Raw genomic sequence first — 11,116 nt, forward strand, 5'->3', positions numbered from 1 at the left:
GGTAAGAACCTCACTTCTTCAGATGCATCTGAAGAAGTGAGGTTCTTACCCACGAAAGCTTATGCTCCCAATACTTCTGTTAGTCTTAAAGGTGCCACAGGACCCTCTGTTGCTTTTTACAGATTCAGACTAACACGGCTACCCCTCTGATACTTAATCTGGGAAGAACATTATTCGTTCTCTGGTACCACAGAGCATAGTCATCATGTTGTTAAAGATTTAAATGCAGAAGCTTATCCCTTCCCCCCCACACACACCCCTCCCTCCCGTGTACCTGGCTGTCATAGGGCGTGTGTGAGGAAATGTACAGTAAAGTTGTCACAGTGGGACACCTAGTGACACCTCATTTTAACATGACATTCAAACAGCATTTTAATCTCGAATCACGCACTAGCCACCAAAACAGCCATTTCTTGCACAATAGAAACAATTCAACTCTTCTCTGACTAGGGTGACCAGATGTCCCGATTTTATAGGGACAGTCCCAATATTTGGGGCTTTGTCTTATATAGGCGCCTATTACCCCCCACCCCCGTCCCAGTTTTTCACACTTGCTGTCTGGTCACCCTATCTCTGACTGCCGAATTCTTCTCTCCCATCTCCCTTCCTCTCCGGGCTGCCAAAACCTCGTAACACCAAGAACAGCCTAGGCAGCTTGCCTGGAGACCCAGGGCGTCACCTGCTTTTACACATAAATATTGATACATTATTTAATGAAAACCGAGTGCCCATCATTGTGATAGCTGCTTGTACTTGACAGATGAAGAGAAATTGCTTGCTGGTCAGTTTCCCAAGCAATGAGACCTGCAATTGATCAACTCTGGCCTCACTCTGAAGTTACAGGGAAAACAGCGGATGGGCACAGCCGGCATTTTAGTACACTACAGGCCACATTTGGCCCTTCAGCTACACCCTGGAAGATCCCTGCCTTAACCCTGCATTTGCCAGCAGCGGAAAGGGAATTTCGGTTGCAACATTCCGCCGCAGCAATTTACATTTGTAGTACAGCTAATTGGGAAAATGTGGATTTCTGTGTATTATGCTATATTACAAAATACGTTAATTTTTAAAGGCAGGGAGCTTGTTCTCAATGTCTAGGGAGTCCTAAATCCTGGGACACCTAGAAAATTCCCTGTTAAATATTCATCAAATTAAGGAAAATAAGGAATTCCCCGTACTCTGGGGAATATCTCAGAATGCAATAAAAACAAGTTTGCTAGATAGCTTTATATTCTTTCCCATGGAAAACAACAAAATCAGAGATTTGTGATAATTGTCTGAATAGATCACTCAAGTTTGGTTTCTTAGAGAGAGAGAGAGAGAGAGAGAGTGTGTGTGTGCGCCCACAGGTATCTGGATAAAATAAGAACCAACTGGCACCTCTGCCCAAACCCCAATTTTGGGGGGTTGGGGAATCATAGAATCATAGAATATCAGGGTTGGAAGGGACCTCAGGAGGTCATCTAATCCAACCCCCTGCTCAAAGCAGGACCAATCCCCAACCAAATCATCCCAGCCAGGGCTTCGTCAAGCCTGACCTTAAAAACCCCTAGGAAGGAGATTCCACCACCTCCCTCGGTAACCCATCTTTAGTTAACTTGCTCTAGTTTGCACTCCCTGGTTTCAGAGAGGGTGGGAAGCACATGCAGACTCAACAGGAGAAGTGACCCCAGGAAGCCCTGGAACCTCTCTCTTGACACTGGCACCCCGTTCATTCAGAGACTTTTGAATGATCTGAGCTCGGCAACCAAACAGACCTGAACCTCCATGTCTTTGAGACTGGCCCGACACTAGCTTGTGCTCTTCTCTCTTTGCGGCCCCGGGTCCCACCTCGGCCCCTTTCTCACACTATAGCCCTATGTTCTACATGCGCCTCACAAACAGCTTGGGTAAAATAGCCAGCCAGCTCTGAACTGCCTCTCCATGGGGGCCAACGGGCCAAAGGCAGCGTTCCCTATTCAGGCAATTCCAGCCGGAGCTGGGCAAGCTCTGAGGTCCCAGCTGCAGCTGCCTAAATACGGCTGACTTTAGGCACTCCCAGGGGGTCTGGGAGCACGGAGAAGCACGGCCGCCCATTTCTCCAGTCCTTCCCTATTAACAATGTCTCCAACAAACTGAAGAGTGTTGAAAGCAACTTTGCCCGAGTGTCTCGCGTCCAGTGGATGGCAACGTGAAGAGCCTTTATATAGCTCCAGGGTCTTAGGACTCTTGACAAACAGGTTCAGCTGTAACAATGCCATTTTCAGGGCGGCAAAGGGGACACCAGAGTAGCAGCTGTTGTTTGCATCTTAGATCCTGTAAGAAAAGAATCTGCCAGGGTGGCTAAGACAGCTGAGAGCCGGGAGGGGATCTGCAGGGCATTGTTTAACCAGGAGTGTCATTCCAACTCCATTGTACAAGTATGTCTGCATCGCATGTTAGACTTCAGGGGGTGGGGAGGAGATCAAATTAACAGGCTAAATATATAAAGAGGGGGGGGAAATGGTTACCGATGAGTTCAGCTTTGTGAGTCGATGGCTCCTTGCGCTAGTGAGACCCAGACGAGATGTAGCCTGTCCAGCCGGGAGAAGGATCCATCATCTCTCGCCTTCAGTAGCCTCTGCTACAGCTGTCTGTTCTTCCAGGACAAATCAATTGTACCAGCAGCAGCTGACTGGTGAAAGTGCAGCCACGTCTGGGGTGAAACATAGCAACTATTCAACAGCCCACTGCAACGCTAGCTGAAAATGAATGGAAGGCAGAGGGTTAATAACTGCACTGCAGTATGCTGGAGTTAAAGCCATAGTAGGTGTGTGGCATAACTGGGTAGCAGGTGGGTGCCCATCAATAAGGATCAGTAAGAGGGTATGGGCGGGGAGGGAGGGCTGTCCTAACCTGTGTGGGGCCAGACCAACCCCCAGCAGCCCCAGGATGGGGGAGGCACGAGCCGCCTCCTCAGGGTCTTATGCCAGGCACCTGTGCAGGGCTGAATCTGGCCCAGCTTTGTTCATGGTTCTGCCGCCCAGCTAGCAACATAATCCCTGCTGCACTGCCTGGGCCAGGCTCCACCCTCACGGACAGCCAAGCATTTACCTCAGCAGCTCCGAAATAGGACCATGAGATGGGGCCTATCGGGACAGTGATCCCTGGGGGCAACCGGAGGCGAAGTGGGAGGGAGCAGCCCCCTTCCATCAGGGAGACCGGAGATAGCAGCAGCTGGAGACTGGGGTCCCTCATCACCACCAGGCAGATGGGTGCGGCAGGAGCTCCTCAGCCCCTCAACAAGGGTCCAGTTGAAAAAGCACCTACCCCTCCACCCCAAACAAAGGGTTCTGGCCCACCCCGCCCTGCTGGTGCCACGCAAAGGGCGACCTCAGCCCTGGCGCGGTGGCAGCTCACACCACCTGGGCCGTAGGGGCCTTTGGGCAGACGTGGATAGGGTTGGGTGATTGCTGTGTTGTGACAGCTGCCACATTCCATCCCAGAGGGGGCTGCATTTGTGTGGTGGGTGAAGCACTCTGGGATCTCCCAGGGTGGAAGGTGCTCAGAGGCAGATCTGGGTGAGTAGACTGATGGATCTCACTGTGCACAGAGGTCACCCCTAGCTCTATCATGAGGCAAAACAAAACCCTCCGTCTGAATACTCCTGGAGTGGGGGGAGGGGGATGAAGTTCAAATCCTGGTCCAGATCTGACATTCGCTGCACAGAACCTTCTTGATTTGCAGGCCAGATCGTCAGCTGCTGTAAATCTGTATAGACAGACATCCCTAGCTACCGGGATAGATCGCTTCTAGCGTGCTTATCTCGGCCCCAGCAATCCATTGACAAACGCAGGTGTCACTCATTCTGCACAAGCGGCGCAGCACGACTCGTGTCAACATCTTCAAAGTGGCAGCCCCACAGCCTGCTAGCATTTCTCTAACCTTGAAAACCTCTGTGTCTCACATGTCACACAGTGACACCAAGCTGTTATTCAAGAGGAGAGCGAGACAAAGACAGAGAGACAACAGGGCCGGGGGCGGCGGAGGTGGCAGCTAACTTACCTATTACAGCCAAAAGTGGGCATGCGTTTATTTTTAAACTGCACTGGGCTGTATTTATTGTTTCAGCGCAGAGCGGCCTGGGGGATTGTCTTTTGAATTCCTCTTGCAGGAACATCAGGGGCCGTGCAAAGCAACTCCGGTGATGGTGAGTAACGCGAGTGGGCAGCTGCGGGAATGACAGTGAGACGAGCTTGTCAGCGGTAGGATTCTTTACTAGGCGCATCTCTAGCAATCAGTGAGAGAGAGACGCTTTAGTGCCCTAATGGCACACACATGCCTTATAGCTCCGGGAACAAGGTAAGCAGCCTAGGGGTGTTTAATTCACTGGTGGCATACAAATAGCAGCAGCAAAGCGGAGGGTTTTTTCTTCTAGGTTAACTGCTGCCCTGTCTTCAAATCAAGAACTAAACAGAGCTTGCAAAATGGTACTGAGCACCTTTTAAGGTCAAATTGGAATTCTTTCCCCTCATCCATGCACCTTCTAGGAAGTACATCTCTATCCCTCTGTTTAAATCTTGTTATTCTTATTATTTGTGATTTGTAGTCCCTAGGAATACCAGACACGGCCCCTCTCCATGGGGTCGCTTATAAATCTGTGATTTTTATTTAAAAGGAAAAGATCATAGCAGATCACATGTGCCGCTAAGGTACAAAGGATCAGAAGGTCTCAAGAAGGTAGAAACTTTAACACGTGTGTTAAAACATTTCTTGTTTAAACCACAAGAATCTGAATCAACTAAATTCTGGGTTTCATCTTCTTTGATGTAGGACAGGGCAGATTTGACAGCGTTTTAATGTGAAGCCATTGCAGTAACATCATTCTTAACAAAACATGCAAAACCGTGATAAAGCTCATAACAGCTACAGCCATTGCATGAAATCTCCGAGATGTGCTTAACTATCTTTTCCACTCCCAGGGGTCCGGAATGTCTGTTGTTACAAGGGGAGATTTCCTTGCTTTTACTTCTCAGCCAAATGTCATTTGAACCGCGGCAGACATCACACTGCAGTGTGGCTAGTCATTTTTCACGTCGCTTCCCCGCTAATCAATTTGGTGAAATGCACGAGGAGCCCAAGAAACTGAGCTCTACCCTACTTTGTGAGAAGAAATAATAACTCCCATCACTAAAGAACAGTATGTACTTTACCCCACACGTCTTCTGAGCTGAGAAACAGCGGATCATTCCAAGAACTAAAGTGCACCAGCAGGCAGCAGCCCCTAGCTATTCATAAAGATTTAGGAATAAATTCAGGGTAGTTTAAATTTATTCCACATTGAAAAATACAGTGAGTTAATGATAGCGTGCTTGAATTCCCCAAGGCACCCAAGAAAGCTAAGAAGAGATCAGAGGGAGCTAATTCCAATGTCTTCTCTATGTTCGAACAAACACAGATCCAGGAATTCAAAGAGGTAAGTGGCCTTTGTTGCAATGACCATGAAGGGTAAAGCCAAGAACCACCAATGGGGTGGTATCGTCAAACTTTTCCTAAATGCTTTTAGGTTCGGTGATGTTGGATTTGGAACAAGAGTCCTAGAAGCTCATTTAAAAGACAACTGCTTTACTGGGGGAAAAAAACTTAATTCAACTACATAATCAGATATGGAGTCTTCTCCCAACTTCACGACACTGCACCCCCAGCAGAAGAGTGAGTGACAAGACCCTCGGCCAATGGCACACAAGACAGCAGCCCTGTATAATCCGAGCAAATTCTCATTGGCTGAGCTGTGACCATGAGGCAGGGCATTCTTACCGAGAACTGGTTAACCCTTTCACGGGCTTCACATGGTTACACATTTTCAGGTCTTAAAAGTTACCCACTGAGAGTCTTTGGACGTGGTGATAATGTGGGGCCTTCTCTAGCCGAGTGTATCCATGTTCTTCCGAGTACGATAACCGAGGACAAGGCAGTGGCCTCCTGCAAGCTGGGGCCCGTGGGAGCCAGTTGGGGCAGATGACCTCATGCAAGTGAACTCCCCGACCCCTGTGCTCCACAACGCCCACACACACACACACTCACTGGGCTTGCAAACACTGTCATTGTTACTCTAACCCTTGGCTGCAGGCAGCGTGGTTAGACAGCTCCAGGCCTACTGGGGAGGCTTCTATTAGAGAATAGCCACCATGTGGGAGAGAACATCTCTCACCCCCCACCTGACTCCTACAGAAGGAATTCTCCCACCTCTTAGGGATAATCTCCCGCCCCATGGGTCCTGCTCCCTGGCTGAGCTTTTGGACAGGGAGATCTGCTCTCTTCTAGCTGATTGGCTGCAAGGTCCATCAATCAGAGAGGACCATCCTCTGCTAGCGTTCTCAGTGCATCTTCTAATGTCATTCTCATGAGCACAGTTGTCAGCTGGGCTCCCAAGACATTAGCAATTGATCACATAGGGTGAGGAGGTTGGGTGGAGACACCTGCTCTGGAAGGGGGACAGTTTTGGGCAGCTGAGTAATGCCTCAGCCCGCGTCACGCCGCCACTGCCAAAGGGGACCGGAGAGCAGCCTCCAGCCCTGCACCACTGGGCGCCTAACAAACGTTGCTGAACAAGAGGGGCTCATTGGGCCTGATCCCGAACGCTGCTGGAAGCCCTCGCCTCCGCTCCCACTGGCATAAATCACTGCGAGAGGCAGGTGCAAGTACAGCTGTGAACAACCACAGTTAAAGCCATGGCTTATGTCTCTTGACAGTTCCTAGCCAGGCTGAAATGTACATGGCTAAACAGAGGGAGCGATATTACGCTCTGGGTTATTGTTCGGCAAGCTGACATTCCCCTTTCTCCCCTTTCCAGGCATTCACCATCATGGATCAGAATCGGGACGGCTTTATTGACAAGGCAGATCTGAGAGATACGTTTGCTGCAGTGGGTAAGCCTGCACCTTAGAACGTCCCTCCTTCCCCCCAGAAAAGGCTTTGATCGTGTTAGACTAATTATTAGATGAGAAATCAGCGACTCTGCTTTCCATTTAATTCAATCCCTGGTTAATTGGATCTTCCATTTCCTCTGCTCAAAACCACTGGACCCAAAATCATTTCTATTACAAAGAGGAGAATGTTTTACCTTCAGCACATTTTTGATCAGTCTGGATCACTTTTTAGGATGACGTTGTTAAATAATTTAGGCCCTGGCAAGAGAAAATGGTTATTAAATTAATTAGGGCCCAATTCCGCCAGCCTTACTCCTGCTGAGTAATACCTTACTCTATGGGTAGTCTTGCTGGATTACGTGATTAATGGGAATTATGTACATCCTTGGAGAAACATAAGGCCTGGTTATCACCTCATTAGAAGGGTGCATATCAGGTGTGACAGCATTGTAATCCAAAGAGGATCAGGCCCTGTTTTTGTAGCTCTATGGATGACAATATGCAGACGTTTGGTTCTGTTCGTTTTACTGACAAAATGTAGGTGGGAACTAATTCAACAAGTACCATGGTGCAGTTCTGTGCGTTCCCGAGACTCATAGAAATCAGAGTTGGAACTACCTCAGTCAGTGCAGGATTCTTCCCTATGATACATTTTCTAGTGCTTTGTCTGGTCTGGTTCTCTTTCTCTCCAAGGATGGAGCTTCTACCACTTCCCTGGGGAGACTATTCCCATGGTAAAAAATGCACCTTTTCTATGTCTTTTAACTCATCCATAGGCTCGTTTGTGTATAAAATGGGCTCATGTACCTTGAGATCTGCATAAAGTTTAATCCATGTCCCAGGTGATTTGTCTTTTGGTTTCTTGTCTAGGTCGTTTGAATGTAAAAAACGAAGAACTCGATGAAATGATAAAGGAGGCTCCTGGAGCAATTAACTTTACCGTATTCCTGAGCATGTTTGGAGAGAAGCTCAAGGGTGAGATGAGGAAGGGGGACGAAATGAGTGGAAGGATGGTCCGGTGGCTGTTACAGCGCTGGGGGGGGGGGGGAAGAGATCTGGGCTGTATACCTGGCTGTGGCACAGACTCCCTGTGTGACGTGGGCAAGTCACTTAACCTTTCTGTGCTGTAGTGGCCCATCTGTAAACCAGGGAGAATGACCCTGCCCTAGCTAAGACTTAGCGTGTTGAGATCCTCAAAGTGAAGATGCTAGGAAAGGGCAACGTATATTAAAGCATTAAGCAACTTGATTTGCAGTTTCTCCCCAAGGACCTGATCCTGCACTCAACGGGCACCTTTGCATGCATTTAAGGGGGCTTTGGCTCAGGACCTAGGAGTCAAATCATCCTTTTCCCCTCAGAAAAGTACAGAAGGTGCAAACGTCCCAATGCCATTCCCTGGGGTTTCTCCTGCATCCTTCCCTCAGCATGGTGGGGCAGAAAATGGCAAAGACAGGGCAATGGGGCGTTGCCAGTCAAAGGCTCATACATGGAATATCCCCAGCAACTGTGCATCTAGGTCTAATGTACACAGCAATTGCTCCTATTGGTTTTCAGCCTCCTCTACACTACGCTATTCCCAGGTCTGCCCCTAGCCTGTTGGGTGACCTTGAGCAAGTCGCCACTGCTCTGTGCCTCAGTTTCCCCACCTGTCAAATGGAGATAGCAATGCTTACGTCTTTGGGAAGCACCCTGGGGCCTCCAGACGAGACGCGCTCTCTAACAGCTGCCCACGCCACTCAGACGGGTTCGGTGCCACAGACTCCAGACGTGCTGATGTGAACTAGTGTGGCTATTTGCTGCCTAAGTCCTGACAGGTTTTCAGGAGACAATGTTGCCTAGAGCAGCAGCTTCTCTGTGACTCTGAGTCCCTCCCGCCCAGCGGCCATATCCCCTCACCCATTGTGCAACCCGAGCTATGTGACGTTGGTGCAGAATTCCTTAAGGCCACAGAGCCCCTGGCTCCTCTGAGACTGGCATGCTATAAATACACTGGGTAGATTAGCTACATATTGGGGGTGGGGAGGGGCAACATGAATGTGCATCTGTTCCTCTCTATGCCATGGTGGCCCAGACAGCAGGGGGTGGGTAGAGATATGTCAGCCGTTGCTGTGCATGGTGGTGGCAGGACAGCTTTCTCCACCACACAGCCTCTGTTTCCCGGGGGATGTCACAGGCTCTGCCATCCCCATAGGGAATGCTACTCTCCAGCGCTGCCCGCGGCAGGGACAATCCCTGCTCCGTGCCAGCAGCAGTTGCGTGTGCTCCCCGTTGCAGGTGCCGATCCAGAGGAGACGATCCTGAACGCGTTCAAGGTGTTTGACCCCGAGGGCAAAGGCCTGAAATCTGACTAGTAAGTGCAGAGCAGCGATTGGGGTGTGCATGGGGCGGGGGGAGCTGTTCTGGTTTCCTCGCCGTCCCTCCCTCATTCTGACAACATGCTCTTTTATTTGCAGCATTAAAGAAATGCTGATGACGCAGGGAGAGAGGTTCTCCCAGGAAGAGGTATGCATAGGGCTCCTTTTCACCTCCATCCTTATACAGGGTGCACCATTCAGCAATACCTAGCACTGATCTGTTTACTGCACATGCGTGGACAGCAGACGCAGGCTGTAACAGGTCGGCTTACCTTTCCAGTGTAGAGCACAGGTCCGTGCCTCAGTTTCCTTGTTGTGACTCAGTTTCCGCATTGGTCTGCAGTCTCCCTTTTGTGGCGGGGTGATCTAGTGCTTTGGGCAGAGGGACGAAGCAAGAGCCCTCCCTTATGGGGCAATCACAAGAGTTCAAATGAAACAGTCCTTCCCCTGCCCTGGACTGAACAGTGCCTCAGTGTTTCCCATAGGGGATTCTCCTCACCTCATGGGGATGATAGGGGAGCCCATGCCCGGCCTCTACGCTGGGACCCAGCCCTGGACCCTGCTGCAACCCCAAGATCATCCTGCGGCACAATTCCCACTGCCACTTCCTACCACTTCCCATACAAATTCTCTCCAGAGCTCACCAAAAAGTCCTCTACAGCCCATTTCTTACCTCTCCTTAGGGTCCTCTCATTGTTCACCGCAGCCCTCCTGGGCAGCCCCCCCAACTCCCCTACTCCAGGGCTTGCCATGTCCCTGGCCGCTCCCACGCTGCCCACAGACAGTCCTTTGATTGTCCAGCCCTCGCGTGACGTGGGGGCTGGGGGCACCGAGCCAAGGTCAGAGCCATGACATGGGGCTCCGGGGTGCTGGGGGTCCACCACATCAGGCCATTGCACAAAGTAACAACAATTCAATGAAGCAAATCAGTCTATTGCAACAGAGCCCATCTCCCACAGCCTGTCCACCCTATATCCTGGGGTCCAAGAGCGCTGGGCTTTGGGGGAGTCTGGGAGCTAAATTTCACAGCAGGTCCCTCTTTCCATAACCAATCAAACCCAACTCCCCCGCCCCCCCCGGATACAAACACCCCCAAAAGGTGAGAATTCAAACCCGGCCCAGATCCACGTCACCATCTCTGTGATGGCCGGGACCAAGCCATCTCTGAAATTGTGCGGGGGGTGTCAAGCAGCACCCAGAGCGGGGCGTGGACCCAACCACTGAGCGATGGAATCCCATCAGTGCTTCCCACGGCACCGCGCACCGCGGGATAGGAGTGGACAGGCAAGCGCCTTCAGTGGAGCTGGGGGTGAGGGCACAGGATTAGTGTAGATCAGGGGCCTTACAGTTAGGGGAGCGCTAGAGACTTTCCTTTACCGCCCATACTTCCACTGCTCGGTTAACAAGCTAGCGAAATAAGGGCAGGCAGCCACAAGGACAGTCTCCAAGTCCCATCCTGCTTCCATTGACGCCCATGGCAGAACTTCCAGTGATTTCAAAAAGCGCCCAGCCCCCTCCTTCAGATCTGCTGACCTGAATACCCAACCATTCTCTTTAACCCTTTCCCTTCTGGGCCCGTTTACATTGCAGATCGACCAGATGTTTGCAGCTTTCCCCCCAGACATCACTGGAAATTTAGACTACAAAAACCTCGTCCACATCATCACACATGGAGAAGAGAAGGATTAAGAACCGGGGTTGCGCTAATTCCTCAGGCACACTCATGGGGATGGTACCTTGTAACTGGGGAAATGCATACCTGAATTGTGTCCACATTAAATTATACATTTTGCAGGAGGAAATCCAGCTGCCTACGTCAATAGTGATAAGGGTCTGTAAACTAAATGCTCTGTCTGGGGCAAATACAACCCTGCA

General features: G+C 50.4%; 1 protein-coding gene across 1 annotated transcript; it reads left to right on the top strand.

Moving 5' to 3' along the window:
- Positions 1-4,060: 4,060 nt before the first annotated feature.
- Positions 4,061-11,043, top strand: MYL2 (myosin light chain 2). Its single transcript, XM_024196226.2, has 7 exons — positions 4,061-4,168; positions 5,345-5,434; positions 6,812-6,887; positions 7,758-7,862; positions 9,162-9,237; positions 9,341-9,389; positions 10,832-11,043. The coding sequence occupies exons 1-7, from the start codon at positions 4,166-4,168 to the stop codon at positions 10,928-10,930; spliced, it is 498 nt and encodes a 165-aa protein (XP_024051994.1). The 5' UTR covers positions 4,061-4,165; the 3' UTR covers positions 10,931-11,043.
- The last annotated feature ends 73 nt before the right edge of the window (positions 11,044-11,116 follow it).

This window comes from Terrapene carolina, unplaced genomic scaffold (assembly GCF_002925995.2).
Source record: "Terrapene carolina triunguis isolate 2854851 unplaced genomic scaffold, T_m_triunguis-2.0 Scaffold234, whole genome shotgun sequence".
Taxonomy (NCBI): domain Eukaryota; kingdom Metazoa; phylum Chordata; order Testudines; family Emydidae; genus Terrapene; species Terrapene triunguis.

Coding starts and splice junctions, on each gene's coding strand:
- MYL2 (XM_024196226.2), top strand. Junction 6,888..7,757: donor AGATACGTTTGCTGCAGTGG/GTAAGCCTGCAC, acceptor TTTCTTGTCTAG/GTCGTTTGAATGTAAAAAAC. Junction 7,863..9,161: donor GTTTGGAGAGAAGCTCAAGG/GTGAGATGAGGA, acceptor TCCCCGTTGCAG/GTGCCGATCCAGAGGAGACG.